The 15,607-nt window shown below is 39.0% G+C and overlaps 2 protein-coding genes across 2 annotated transcripts in view; both read left to right on the top strand.

Moving 5' to 3' along the window:
- Positions 1-15,607, top strand: part of LOC135200806 (angiotensin-converting enzyme-like) — a 139,679-nt gene that overhangs the window by 68,114 nt on the left and 55,958 nt on the right. The window lies entirely within an intron of this gene.
- The window catches only part of LOC135200805 (heparan sulfate 2-O-sulfotransferase pipe-like), a gene marked incomplete at its 5' end in the record, with an annotated part of 17,896 nt that continues 6,153 nt past the window's right edge, over positions 3,865-15,607 (top strand). Inside the window, 1 exon segment of the mRNA XM_064229463.1 lies at positions 3,865-3,971. Coding sequence (XP_064085533.1) covers positions 3,865-3,971 — 107 coding nt within the window.

Below are 15,607 nucleotides of genomic sequence, written 5' to 3'. Positions count from 1 at the left end.
AACCCAGCTCGCGCCCAAAAGTGACCAACGCCCCTTTTGTAGGGGAGGGGGTTCCTCGTTGGACGAGTGGTTTTCGCGCTCAGCTACCAGACCGGTGGTCCGATGTTCGATTCTCCTCGGCTCGGCGAACGCGGAATCAGAGGAATTTATTTCTGGTTATAGGACATTCTTTCTCGATATAATGTGGTTCGGGTCCCACAATAAGCTGTAGGTCCGTTCCTAGTGGTCACCAATTGGTTGTTCCTAGCCACGTGAAAATATCTAATCTTTCGGGCCAGCCCTAGGAGAGCTGTTATTCAGCTCAGTGGTCTGGTAAAACTAAGATATACTTAACTTAGCTGAGACACAACCTCGAAAACTAGCGTCTCAGTGGCGTGGTTGGTTTGGTGTTTGCTTCTCACCTCGGTGGTCGCGGGTTCGATTCTCGGCCATTCCATTGAGGAGTGAGAGATGTGTATTTCTGGTGATAGAAGTTCACTCTCGACGTGGTTCGGAAGTCACGTAAAGCCGTTGGTCCCGTTGCTGAATAACCACTGGTTCCATGCAAACCGTACAAACAAACAACCTCGAAACCAGAAAGACTCAAAAGCCTAGTTCAACAAAAAGGATTTGTCTTTAATTCCATCTTAAATTTTCAAAGACTCGACATACTGGATAGAGACTCCTGTCAAAATCCAAACTAGGAGTAGGTACATTTTAATTAGGAATACCAGCCCTTACATTTTTGCTCTTACTATTGTCAGATATTCAGGGACGCAAAATTTAGCGAATGAAAGAGGCCCTGGTTTATCTCTCTTCTGGAATTAATGGTTCTACTTTGTTCCACCTGAAGGTGAACTGGATCTTCCATGACGGTTAACTATAATTTTGTTTCCCCCTATGAATAAATTAGGCCAAAAAGTTCGTTGCCTTCTTCGTCACGATGTTCTGTTACGGCTACACCAAGCGATCAATTTCGCCGTAAAAGATGCTGAATAGGAATTTTCGCCTTTCTTGGTGGTGATTCTTCAGACTCGGGAGATAGAGATATGCAGAACACCTGGTGGATTAAGCACGTGTAGAAAGTTTGCCGAGTGGTTTCATTCGTCAGGCCAGGCGCCTCCTTCGATCTACAGTAAGAATTGATGATGAGAAATAAATGACAAGCGATGGTAGGTGAGGCGCGTGCTTCGATCGTCTTGTGTTTTAGAGTCTAATAAAAAGGACAGTGACATCTGACGTAATCATGAGCTTTTTATAAAAGCCTCGTGTGATCGAACGAAACGACGCTCTCTCTCTCTCTCTCTCTCTCTCTCTCTCTCTCTCTCTCTCTCTCTCTCTCTCTCTCTCTCTCGTATTTAGGCTAATAGGGAAATGAGAAATCTGTGACTTTCCACAGAGTTGCCGGAGATTGTGACCAATAAGAGTCGAAACCACAGCATCACGCAAATACAGGAAATATGACATTACCCGCAGCGATCGGCCACAAAGCGACCTATCTAGTCTTCTCATCTTGAGGAACCAAGTTTAATTTTAAAAAACAGATTCAAAGGACGAGTATACACTTAAAAAAAAAAAAAAACTGGTTTCTCAGGAAGTTTGTATCTGGCCTTAGGCTGGACTTCTGGAGTAGGTGTGATATCATATACGTCAAGTTTGTCTCTTGTCTTTTAGACTCGCTCGAAAGACTACTCCCGCTTTTCACTTAGCTTGCTGGAGCACACTTACACGGATGAAGACAGGCGTGACATAACGGGAAGTAACGTCACAGCAGTGCGTTACAATAAGTTAGACGCCCTTCTGTGAACATTAGTTAATGGAACGCGTCAAAGACTTTAATTCCCTTCGTATTTTTAGCTAAAGTGGAATACAGATCTGGTGGCTTGTGTGTGTGAAACAGAGAGAGAGTTTTCGTTGCCACATAGAGTACGAAATTGTGGAAATCATTTACAAAAGGTGTTTCATCCTTGATTCAGAAGTAAAAGGCTGAATGTGACAGTAAACATAGTCTTGCTTACTTATGGAACACCTGGGGTTCAGGTGAAAGGGCCTTTTACTAATTAATAGTAAATAATTACTTACGGCCGCGAGGAAACTTTCTGTCGGTAAATAGAAAACGGAAAAGCTCTTTGGGCATGTCTGGCAACAAGTAGAAGACCGCAGTATTGCCAGCTTTGGTGGCTGAGTATTTGTTTAAACCAGCCCCCCACCCCAGTCTCTCTCTCTCTCTCTCTCTCTCTCTCTCTCTCTCTCTCTCTCTCTCTCTCTCGTTAACCAGTTTCCCTCAGTTTGAATTTAAGACGGTTTGACACGACTTTTAAAAGTCTTTCCAGGTTCTCGGCGATTCACGTGACTCTTAACCTCAATGACTCTGCAAGTATTTGTGTAGCTTCACATTTGTCGTAGAACTGCCTCCAACTTATGCCTGTCATTTCGGTAAAATGTCTGAGGAAGACTTACCAGGGATTCCTCGAGAATGTTTCGTCGCTTGACTGAATTTTGTCATATGTGTTCAGTTTCCAACATAGCTCCTCCCACTCACCTGGAATATATATATATATATATATATATATATATATATATATATATATATATATATATATATATATATATATATGTATACACACACACACACACACACACACACACACACATATATATATATATATATATATATATCTATATATATATATATATATATATATATATATATATGTGTGTGTGTGTGTGTGTGTGTGTATAAATGGAAGTAATATATGTATATATGATTGCACATACATGTATATATATGTGCGTGTGTGTAAATAAATTCTTCTGATAAAACAGGATACGTCTCAAGTAGTATAAAAGGCGCATTAAAACAATCTGGTTTAAAGCTGAGGACTGACTATATTTCGGTGGACTAACTTCCACCCTTATCAGATTGATTTGACATGGTCTAAAATAGACTTACCTCAATTCCAGCTTTCTAAAGCACTTTGAAGAAACGGAATTCGTGTTTTGAAGGAGCTTTAGAAAGCTGGAACTGTGATGTGTGTCTTTTTTCAAAACTAAGTTAAATCAATATGATTAATAGAGATTATCCTCCGGGGATTCCGGAGGGAATCTTTGGTCCCTGGGTGTGAAAGGGGGCTGTCTGGCGCTTCCCTGAGAAGCCCGAAGTCCCTGTTATACAAAATAGACCTTTGCGGGCTTAATTACGAGTTCCGTCGCATCTGGGAATGGAGAATTATTATTTCTTTTCTTTGTGAATCCTTATTTCAGTACGGCTTATCAAATATACATATTCTATTTTAGTTTAAATGATAACGAATGGAAATGCCAAAGAGGAAACGAGTGATTCAAAGGAATAGATTGATTTTTATTCACGCTCCACCTACACCGAGGTGCTATAGTAGATTCACATCAGCCGTACATTTGATGGCTAGGCCCGTCCCTTACGACGCTCCTGATTGGCTGTTGATAAGCCAAACACGGGGCGGGAAACTCTATTTCTCGAGAGTTCACATGGGTAGGATCTATGTTTCTACCTCCTGAGGGATACGTCTTTCACAAGTATCCATCAGGAAAGGTGGAACATACATCCTGCCTATGTGAACTCTCTCGAGAGACAGAGTTTCCAGCCCTGTGATTGGCTTATCAACAGCCAATCAGGAGCGTCTTAAGGGAATGGCTAGATCACATGCATAGTTGATGTAAATCTGCTATAGTATCATAGATATATCTGTCGCTATTACTTAACAACGTGTGGTATATGTAAAGTTGACGGCCGTACGAAGATATATCGTTTATTTATAAAAAAAATAAATACATATCTTATTACGGTTTCAATAATAAAAACAATAACGCTGCAATAACTACAATATAAAGCTTCTCTCACTTCAGAATCAGTGACCTGGTGACGGCAGTATGCATCCCCATCACAATGGTGATGTATCTTCACATGATGCTGTTGCCTCCAGTCTCTCAGCCGTCATACTCAGAATACAGAGGTAAGAGGAACGCAAAGACCTTTCCAAAGGTTATTCATATCCTGTTCACTTTTGCTTTGTTAGTGAAATTAAGACCATCTCGCTAAGCATAGCACGTGAAGATTTAGTTGGTGTTCAGGCAAGCAAGCACATATGTATATATAATTTGTCTTTAAAACCTAGAATTATTGTTATGCTTCCATAAGCATTACGGCTCATATAGCACGGACAATAGTAAGTGACGGTTTGCTTTCCTTCCTTAACGTTTATATTATCATACTACATACATATTATATATATATATATATTATATATATATATATATATATATATATATATATAGGTGACGGTACTTACTTTCTTTGCACGATCTAAGGTAACGTGTGCCGTGAGGCTGTACTTTGGGGGAATTAGGCTTATATAAATTCTTCTCTTGCTCAATGTTCTTAATCTGGAATTCGTTAAAAGGGTTTCAAATTTTGGATGGAAATTATTGATATATCCATACAAATTACGTTTTATTCTTCGTTAGGGATTCTTACAAATGGTTTTTCCACCTTCTGAGTTACTGGGCTCTTGGACTGATAAAACTTAAATGGCACTTGTTGCAATTACGAGTCTATAGGCACGAGGGAATTTTACTGAGTATTGATTGTCACTTTCACTGTCCTTGATTGCTTCGCACACCACACTTTTGCACCTGCTTCTTCTGGGGATTCTTCTGCTTTCTCTGTTTCACGGCCATGCCACTGCAGTTCTCCCTCAGGCTCCCCGGTTGTTCTCTCTCTTGGCTTCTCTGTTCCCCTTTTTTCTCTGCTCCCTTTTCTGCCTGCTCTCTCTCTGTCTCGCCTTTTTGTTCAGTTGAAATCTCCTTAGCCCCGCCTTTGGATTTTTGGATTCTGATGGGTGTGGCATTTTCTGAAAGACTTTTTGTGTCTTAGTGGCTACTAACTTCATACGAGACCGCCTTCCTGTCATGTCTTTTACAATGATTCGTAGGCTTTGAATTTGTATACGCCTCCTTCTTCATGTCCTGGCTTCTTAGGGGCGTATCCCTTGGTAAACCTCATAGGTCATTCGTTGATACCCCTTTTGGGCTGTCTTATGACCAACACTCATGGCTTTTGATTCGTCGATACTAGAGGCCTACCTTTGGGAGGGTGGAGCTTTAAGAATTTGGTACTTCCCTCTTTCTAACAACGGGTCATAGAATTCCTTTTTAACGTATGCCAGATGGCTCTCTCTGACCTGTTCACGAAGGGGAACGGCGATTAGTCATAGGCGCTAATGAGAGTAGTTTCCAATTTCTTCCGAATATGCTGGGCGATATCCCTCATCGACCAATAAATCTCTTGTTGGTCACTAATCGCTTTGGTACGGGACAGAGGCTTTTTGGCTTTTTTTTTTTTTGGGGGAGATGGAAAACCCAAACGATTTGACTAATGGCTAAAAGCCTAATGTTTTTTCCTCTTTTCGAAGGTTAACAAAATCCCTTCGCTAAGAAAAATCATTATCGTTATTTATTATTTTCTCCTTTTCTCCTTATTAATCCGTTTTCGTGCATTTCTTAAGTTATTATTAACTTATTGGTCCTTTTAGGAAATAACGTACACTGGGCCACCACCTATTACAGTCGTCGGCCCGCTACCCGCGCTGAACTCCGGACAGCGTTAACTAAGCTGAAGCAAAATATTAATACCTACAAGATGGACTCCTAACTTATTGCTTCTGGGAAATCCGATTTGAAACTTTTGACCTCAAAAACATCAAAAGTGAAATTGTAAAACATGAGCAAATCCTTGATTTAAGTAACAGTTAAGGGCAACAATCAAATTTGAATGTAAAACATGAGTAAATTTCTTGGGAGTAAGTAACATGTTTCAGAGAAACAAAATAAAAAACTGAATATGAATTGATCAAAAGTACTCCGATTAAGTCAATATTCAAAAGAACTCATCCAAACTGGGAATTCAAATACAATGAGTAGATCACATTAAGAAAACGTGAAAGCTGAATGCAAACAAATTAAATCACAACCAAAACCAAGAAAAACTGAAAATTAAAACATACATTAGCCCTTGAGTCACATAAGTTATTATTAAATGCATGGTTAGGAAGGCAAAAAAAATAATGGTAACTAGGCCAAGTTTTACAGTATATGATTCGGTTCAGTCCTCCCAAGGTCCTATTATATCTAGGTTGGATTTTCATCGTTCTTTCTTTTTTATGGAAAATTAAATTTCATTTATTTTCGTTGAACGACCACTTGATGGCTTCTTGTTTGCTGCGACCTGCCTTACTTGGTGACCAAGTACCTTTGGAGAAAATAAAAATCCTTCCTTGTTATTTTGTATGCAATAACAAGTTGTGTCCTTGTACTTTCTACTGAGATCTTGTGTATTGAGTTTTAATGCAAAATTTCATTGACATTCTCACTGTAATTTTCTGAGTAACCTTGTAACATTAAACTCATATAACTTCACTGCTTGATTTACTAAAACAAAAGTTGGCAACTCGGGTTAAAAAGGAACCGGTTCGAAGTGGTTTAATACTTGGTAGGTTTCTTCTACTGTGAAAACCAATTAGTTAGTTTTCACCAATCAATACTTGTTAGGTAAGTTTTCAACAACTACTATATTGTTAATGAGTCTTTCATCAATTAACCTTATTGTTTAGTGGAGTTCTTCATCGATTAATATTCTTATTAGTTAAGTTAATTTCATCAATCAAACATCCTTATAGATTTGAGCCAAAGTAACGCTGTATTAATTACCCCTTCCAAATCTTAATAATTTCTGAAACAAACGAATTCCCTTATCTTAAAATCACTTAATGTCGATCTTAAACCCGTCTTACCTTTTAATTCTTTTACTTCTAAGAATGTTATTATGGAGAAACAATTTAAAACTTAATATACGTTCTTGAAATTTTATTATCGCGCGCATTGAATCGTTTCTTACCTACCCACAAATAATTCCCTTTCAAGTCAAAATAAATTTGAAAAAGTTAAGTGGCACTTAACCCAAAATTTTTGCTACAAAACCGAAGAGGAGGAAAGGAAGGGGGGGGGCTAAGTAAAGTAAAGAAAATTGCAAACAATCAAAAGAATTATTCCTAAGTCGACCGACGAAGGGTCAACTTAGGCAATAACGAACTCAAATAAATAAAAACATGGGAATATGCGGGATGAATTAATGGGTTTGTTCTTTCTGTTTTTCACTGAAAAAGTGAACTATTATATTTCTTTAATGGGTTATATCTTAATTCCTTCTTCTGGAATTTTTACTTCGACGTCTCTGTCCATTTCGGATTCTTCAACTTCTTTGGTTTCTCTTCGACCTTGTCCTTGTTTATCCAAAATTCTTCGTTCTTCTTAATGATTCACAGCATATGTGGAAGGCATTTGGTTTATTCATTTTCTTAACCTTTATTCTTAGTTTCTTGTACGCTCTACGGCACCCTTTGTATGGGTCCATGTGAATTTTTGTGGCTTAACTTATAATTAATACCAACCTTATTACTTCCTTCTTAATATAGACTTCATCCCCTCTTCCCCCTTTTTGTAGTCTCACAGGGCCTTAACTCCTTTCTTGATGATTCTCTATCATTATCTTTGCTGGGCTTCCTTCGAAACTCCCTTGTTGTTAATTCGCTTGTGTATTACTTTAAAGCTTTCCGATTCTTATCTTCATGATATCTTCAGAGTAATTTGGCTGTATTGGCTGATTCAGCCATGCATAAAAGGTTAAGTCTTGGGTTCATATCCCAGCAAAGCTTTTTATGGAGGGTTGCTCGAGTAACTAGTTATGATGCCGTTGCATTTAATTTAATAAAGTTGGACTAAGGTAAATCTTGACCGTCCCAGTCAGGATTCCTGTCCTACTGTGTGGGACGTAACTACAGTCCTCAAAACCTTCCTGTTATTCCCTTTCTTATCAATCACCATTGCTAGCTGGGTGATAACGGCTGTAATCGGCTAACCTTTTCTTTTTACCTTAAGGCGTTAACAAATTTCTTGAACTAATGAGTTGTTGAACTTCGGTCCCATTATCAGAAAGTAATGAGCTCGTGGGGACAGAATAATCCTGCAAAAATATCTTATCGAAGAGGAGGCGGTTGCAACAATCCTTGGTCACTTTTAACTAGTTAGTTGGTACCAACTCTGTCTATATTTCTCGTGAGCGCGTCGATACATTACTAGTATATTATTTATTTCCCTTTACTCGTGGTATGAAGATTTAGTGATAAGATTCAATAGATACTCCTTTCAAAAAATGGGAGTCTTTGTGGGATAGGATATTTTCCCTAGTGGTACTTCCTTAGTATGTTATTGCCCTTGTTAGCCTGTTGCATATAATTGCAGCTTTTCACATAATTACTCAACATCCTTGTGGAATTCCTTCCAATGGGAAACGTTGCTTTGGACTTTAATCTAATTGTTCATTACCATTCCCTTCCCTGGTGAGCTATCATGTCATCGGGGGGGGGGGTCCGTGCCATTAGCTCATGACCTTGTTTTCTTAGACTCTTAGGTACTAACCTTTTGAGCAGTAAACAAACCTAGAAATTGACTGCCAAAATTGGGGTCATATTCGTGACACAAATCCAGAAAATTAATACACCCATCTATGGTCCAGTTAGGCATCTGTGGGACATCCAACCTTCCTACCTAGTTCGGTTAATTATTGTTGGCTGGTGTTTTGCTTTCCGTTTTCTAAACGTAATTTAAACCAGTTTCCCTTTAGATTTCATCTCTTTCTTGTTCTTTTATGAAATTTTGCCGGGAAAGCTCCTCTGGTATAGTGGCAATGTGAGTACATTTAATGTCATTGCACATAGTTTCATTTCCTTTTTCCTTCGCTTGACTTATCCATTATTTATTTTACGATTTATCTTGTGATACATATCTTGATAATGCATCTGATTACCGTTATTTCGGTTCCTCCCAGGGTGGACCATATTTCACCTGTATATCATAATCTTGGGCTGTCCATGAACGCAACGGCTCTTCGTCCAGAAAAATTAGGGTTCTTTAGCATTTCTTAACTTGCGGACTGGAATGATCTCCGTGAAACACGGTTATCTCGTAAACGCAAAAATGATTATAGTCTTGAAATGCTTTAAAGGCGTATATTATAGCTAGAGACTCGAGGTCTGTTACTGGAGTAGTTTCCCACTTCGAGGGCTTTTAATTTCAATTTTCCTACTGTAATAAAGCTAATCGCATTTATAACTGATTATCTTGGTCTTTTGCCATTAAACATGCTCCTACTACCAATGTGGCTCTTGCGTCCGTCGGCCTGAAAAAGGAATTCTTTGCCAAACAAACTTTGGGAAAGCCTAAGTACTGGGGGAATGTGTTAATCTTTCTTTTCAATTCATCGATATGCTTCTTGCTGCTTGGTTATGCTCATATACAAATGAGGACGTGTGTTTTTCCTTTAAAGTTCAGTTAGTGGGAGCTGATAATGACTGGCAAAGTTCCCTATGAATTTGCGGTAAAAACCTGCTAAAACCTAAGAATGAATTTCTTTAACGTCCTTAATTGCACCTGAGGTGTAGGATATTCCTTAATCGACTTAAGTCTTTTGCGTTCGTTTACTTCTACGCCCTTTTCACTTAGTGTAATGCCCAAGGTAGTCTATTTTCCCTTTTAAGGAAGTTACCATTTCTTTAATTTAAGCTTTCAAGGTTGGCTTTTCTTAATATCTTTAGGACTTCTTTCTGGACTAAGTCCTATCATGTTCCACTATAGTGGTCTGTTGCTATTTACCAAAATCATCTATGTAAACATGTGTACGTCTTTTGCCTAGTAAATCGCCCAAAAATTTTATCCATTAATCTTACAAAAGTTTACCGGGCTTGACCTTTAGGCACCCAAAGGGTCATTACTTACATACTCTGGTATCTGCCAGGTTACTTAGTGGAAAAAAGCCAGTCACAGAAAGGTTTACTTTACTTCGTCTAGAGGGATTTGCAAGAATCCCTGCAATAAATCTATTGTTGGGTGAAGTACTTCTTCGGACCCTATAGTAGCGATAAGGATCCTCGCATTGACGGCATTGGATAAAGGATCCATTTTTCAGTAATTTTGGCTCAATTTCATGAAATCCACAACATTTCTATAAGTTTTGTCCCGTTTTTAGGAACTAGCAAAAGTGGAAAACGACCATGGGGGAATTTTAGAATGGTTCTATTACTTCCATTGCCTATTTCCATTCTTTGGTTACACTTCTCTTTCAATGATCTCCTTTCTGGGAATGGGAATGTGCTCACTTCTGTTTAGGATTGGTATGTTAAATTGGCTTTGTGTTTTTGATGGAATGGTCTATCTTGTGGCGTTATTTCGGTTCGTATAAAGTTTCCCCAAAGGTGGTCGCCGTCTAGAGCGACTAATTATCCTTAATATTCGCACAATAAGTCTATGAATTCTCTCTAACGAGGGTTTTCCTTAAGTGCCTTTAAAATGAAATCCTATCCTTAGCTTCTTCTTTCAGATTTTTATTGTCCTGGAGCATAATTTTCCATTTTCCTTTACTAATTGCGGCTCACCGCTTTCCCTTTATACAAACTCGGATGGTAGGATTATGGAAGTATACTTCTGCTAGGCCCTATCTCTGTACCTCTGTCGTACAAACTTAAACCGTTTCCTCCGTCTGTTATTCGTAATCTGTAAACGCTAGTTTTGCCCCTGTCCTGAAACCTTCATTGTAAACTAGAAGAATCAATGTATTCCAATTTACTTGCGACTATTTCAAGGTAAGCGTGAGAATTTCCTTTCCTTCAAAAAATTGGATTTACTACTACATTCCTTTACCCAAGGTACTTTCTCCTGCGGTTTAAGTCTTAAATTCCCTCTCATAACTTTAAATAAGTGCATTGATTTGATTCTAAGATGTGGTTAAAATGATCTGTTGTAGAACTCGTGATGCATTCTGGGATATCTTCCCTCTGTCTTATCCTTTCCTTCTTTAAAATGACCTTTCAGTGTTGGGATTCTGATTTTAGAAAAGGGGGGGGGGGGGGGGCAGTCTGGGTTCTTTTAATTGACCTTGAACATTTGGTAGTCTCTAGAAATCGCAGCGACCGTTGTTAATCAACAGTTGTTCTCTATGGGCATCAAAAATGCTTAATACCTATTGTCTAGCCATAGTTTTGGGTAAACCATAATCAGAAAATGAGCAAAAAACTAACAAACGAGCAAAAGCTGAATTGTATTATCTCTGGCTACCAGAAACCTTTTCTCTTATGAGCAATTCTTCCTAGCCATAAATGGAAAATCTAAACTGTCCAAATTACGTGGATATCATTACCCTGGACGTCTGTGATTTCTACAATCTATTCGCTGTGTTTCAAAACTTAAGTGAGAAAAATACAACCGATACAACCCTGTTTTATGACATTGATATTCTTAGGGAACTACCCGTTGCAAAAGAAAATGTAACAATAGTGGTTTCTCTAGACCGACATGTGCGGGAAATAATGGTCTATTAAATTATGATTTCATTTCCCTACAATCAACTTTGCTAACGAACCTGTGTAAGCTGGGCTTAGCCTTGACAGTTCCGGACGTTTTCTCTCTGTTATAGGAAGGAAGAAACCATTGTAGCCTAAGTAAGCAGAAAATTTTTCCTTTCCCATTTTGGACGTTCGGTCCGGACAATTGACTGGGGACCTGATTGATAACCTATAGCGTTGCCGTTTGATTAGCATAATCGATTTGGGACCGGAATCCCTATTTCCTCTTAACTGGGGGAGATTTGACTTTGGTTTTCTTACGCCTCTGCCTCTCCGACTGAGATCTACCTCTAGGAGCTGGGAAATAAAACAAATTTATTTCTGCATTCTCGAGCAACTTAATGTCCTACTTCTCTTTATTGGAAAGGAACAGTAAGGGCCATCCCTCGGCATGTTCACTGGCCATAATGTTCCTCTCTTCTGACAGTTATAACACGTGACTGTCGAAAAAATCCTTCCCCTTGAGAAGATTTAACCTGGGCATTCTTATTCTGACTTTCTAGATGGTGTCCTAGATCTATGTTTTGGAACCCCTTTCTTTTTTGTCCTATAGCGAACTAAAAGGTCTGTATTTATAGGATTCCCTCAGGTTTCTTTACCTATGGATTTTTGTTTCATCCGTCTTCCAATCGCTGCTACATCATCGGATGTCTCCCACTTACGAGTCATCCTTGCAATGGACTTCCGTCGGCAGGCTTCCAATTATTATTGCCTTAGCTAATAAAATTTTTTTGACATGAACCCATTAGCATTTTTTTGCTCTCTTGCCTCCCCTTACTAACCTCTAAGCCAACCTTGTGGATTCCATTGAAGTTAACCCCAATTCACTTCAATATTGTTTTTATAAACAACAGAAGCTAAACTCTTGATAACGTCTTTCGTCTAACTTAAATTGACGCACTATCCATTGCCAAGCTAGTAACGGATCTACTTTCACCCAAACTGTGGAATAGACCTTTCCTAAAATACCGTTTCAGTTCGTTTCACAATTCTTAAGATCTCGGTAAGTCTCGGAGTGGACGTACGTTTCTAAAGTCTTCCTCCGGCTTTCCAAAATCAAGAGAACTCTTGGCTTCAATAACGGCTTTATCTATCTGTCCCTGTTATGCTATCTAAGGCGGGGTGTCTCCACCTTGCTCTATTACCAGTTTCTCTAAGTTACAAGCTAACTGACCATCCTTTCTTCTGCAAAATTTAGCTATGTTGACTAATTACAAATGTCCCTTATGTGTTTCCCATTACTGCTCGCCGCTTTGCGAAGTTCGCGGGACTCTGTAACCTTCCGGCAATGGTTAATTTCCTTGTTTGAACTTCTCGTGGAGCAACAGGGGCGTTCTTAACGTTTTCTCAAGAAGGATCGGTCCTCCCTTGGACCATCGACTCGTTAATGGAAAATTTTACTTAAGTACTGAGGTATCATAAAAGTATCGAAGGGTTATGACAGGTAATATCCGAAAAGAAAAATCAATAACAAACTAAACTGTTTTTTACTAAAGTATTCGATCACCAAAAAAAATTAAAGAATTTTTCCCCAGAAATATTCCTTAAAAGTATTACGTTTACCCGGTGAGCGATTCTTAAACAAAACCCAAAAACAAAAACCTATCTTAACAGTTCTGGTAAAACGATACTGAACTGACCGTAAAGTGTACGCTAACGAGTAGACCTCCCGTGCAAGTTACCCTTTATCCTAAAAACAAACCAAAAATCAAAAACAAGTAAACATTCAGTTCGACGTAACGAATAAAGAGGTAAAACAGCAAATATCAAAACAAAAAAATCAAAGTAAAAGAAATTACAAAAAAACAACCAAAATCACAAAAAATCAAAATAAAATGACACAAATCTAAATTAAAATTAAAATTTAGTTATGGTTAGGTAAAATACAAATGTTCGTGGGAAAAGGTATTAGTAAGATGATTAGTTATTAATAATTAGTTAAAATAAGGAAAATAAAGTCGTGGTTTTCCGTTGCCAAAAAAAAAAGTTTTCAGTGTGAAAATCTTTTAATCTCGAAATTACCAGAAATTGTCTAACTGGAAAATGTTTAATCGCGTTAATTTATCTTTTAATAAAGTTAATCTTATGTTTTGAAGTGTGGGAATTATTATTTTGGACTTAACTTCCTTCGTCGTCTTCGACACCCGGGTTTTTTGCGTTTCTGACCGCTTGCGTTTGCGCCTACCAGCGCGGTTGAATGATGTGTTGGTTCCCCCTCTTCCCCCTTCTCCTCTTCCTTTCTTCCGCCTCTCAGAGCAGGATTGCCGTTGACGGATGCGTTTTCGGAAGTTGTTTTCTTTCTTTCCCACCATACCCTTGATATATTTTTAGTTTAGGCGTTCAAAACTCGTTCATCTTTCTCGGTTAGAACGAATTGTTCTTGTTTTCGCGGAGTGGAGCTTCGCTTTTCTTCGCAAAAGTGTGGGTGGCTACTTTCGGAGTGCCTTTTATTGTTACGACTCGGTAACTGTCTTTGTATTTGGGGAAACCACTGGTACTGTCTTAGGGGAGAACTTTCTATTTCGAGTGGCCTGAATGAATTGAAATCTCTTATGCCGACACTAAACTTTTGATTCTGTTTCGCGGCCGCTGTCTTTAACTGTCATTCGTGTCTCTGATCACCATTTCTCTGCTGTCTTTATCTTCACCGCTCGACAGCAATTAATCTTGTCACTATATCAATCTTTATCTCATCGTATCCCACCGCTGCCACCATTTTATCTGTGACGGTACTTACTTTCTTTGCACAGATCTAAGGTAACGTGTGCCGTGGAGGCTGTACTTTGGGGAATTAGGCTTATATAAATTCTTCTTGTCTTGCTCAATGTTCTTAATCTGGAATTCGTTAAAAGGGTTCAAATTTTGGATGAGAAATTAAATTGATATATCCATACAAATTACGTATTACTTCGTTAGGGATTCTTACAAATGGTTTTTCCACCTTCTGAGTTACTGGGCTCTTGGACTGATAAACTTAAATGGCACTTGTTGCAATTACGAGTCTATAGGCACGAGGGAATTTTACTGAGGTTATTGATTGTCACTTTCACTGTCCTTGATTGCTTCGCACACCACACTTTTGCACCTGTTCTTCTTCTGGGGATTCTTCTGTCTTTCTCTGTTTCACGGCCATGCCACTGCAGTTCTCCCCTCAGGCTCCCCGGTGTTCTCTCTCTTGGCTTCTCTCGTTCCCCTTTTTTTCTCTGCTCCCTCTTTTCTGCCTGCTCTCTCTCTGTCTCGCCTTTTTGTTCAGTTGAAATCTCCTTAGCCCCGCCTTTGGATTTTGGATTCTGACTGGGTGTGGCATTTTCTGAAAGACTTTTGTGTCTTAGTGGCTACTAACTTCATACTGAGACCGCCTTCCTGTCATGTCTTTTACAATGATCGTAGGCTCATGAATTTGTATACGCTCCTTCTTCATGTCCTGGCTTCTTAGGGGCGTATCCCCTTGGTAACCTCATAGGTCATTCGTTGATACCCCTTTGGGCTGTCTTATGACCAACACTCATGGCTTTTGATTCGTCGATACTAGAGGCCTACCTTTGGGAGGGTGGAGCTTTTAAGAATTTGGTACTTCCCTCTTTCTAACAACGGGTCATAGAATTCCTTTTTAACGTATGCCAGATGGCTCTCTCGACCTGTTCACGAAGGGAACGGCGATTAGTCATAGGCGCTAATGAGAGTAGTTTCCAATTTCTCGAATATGCCTGGGCGATATCCCTCATCGCCACCAATCTCTTGTTGGTCACTAATCGCTGGTACGGACAGAGGCTTTTTTGGGGGAGATGAAAAACCAGATGTCTAATGCTAAAGCCTAATGTAAGGTTTTTGAGTAACAAAATCCCTTCGCTAAGAAAAATCATTATCTTATTTCCCTTTTCTCTTTTCTCCTTATTATCCGTTTCGTGCCCTTTTCTTAAGTATTATTAAGTTATTGTCTTTTGGAATAACGACACTGTGCCACACTATTACATATATATATATGTGTGTGTGTGTGTGTGTGTGTGTGTGTGTTAAGGAAAGCAAGTCGTCACTTGCTATTATCCGTGCTTTATGATCCGTAATGATTAGCTGGTAGGTTATCACTGAAGGGGATCACTTAATAATAACAAGTTCAGCGTAAGTAGACTGTGCGCCAA

Source organism: Macrobrachium nipponense, chromosome 27 (genome assembly GCF_015104395.2).
Source record: "Macrobrachium nipponense isolate FS-2020 chromosome 27, ASM1510439v2, whole genome shotgun sequence".
Classification (NCBI taxonomy): Eukaryota; Metazoa; Arthropoda; class Malacostraca; order Decapoda; family Palaemonidae; genus Macrobrachium; species Macrobrachium nipponense.
This window is presented reverse-complemented; position numbering and strand designations above follow the sequence as displayed.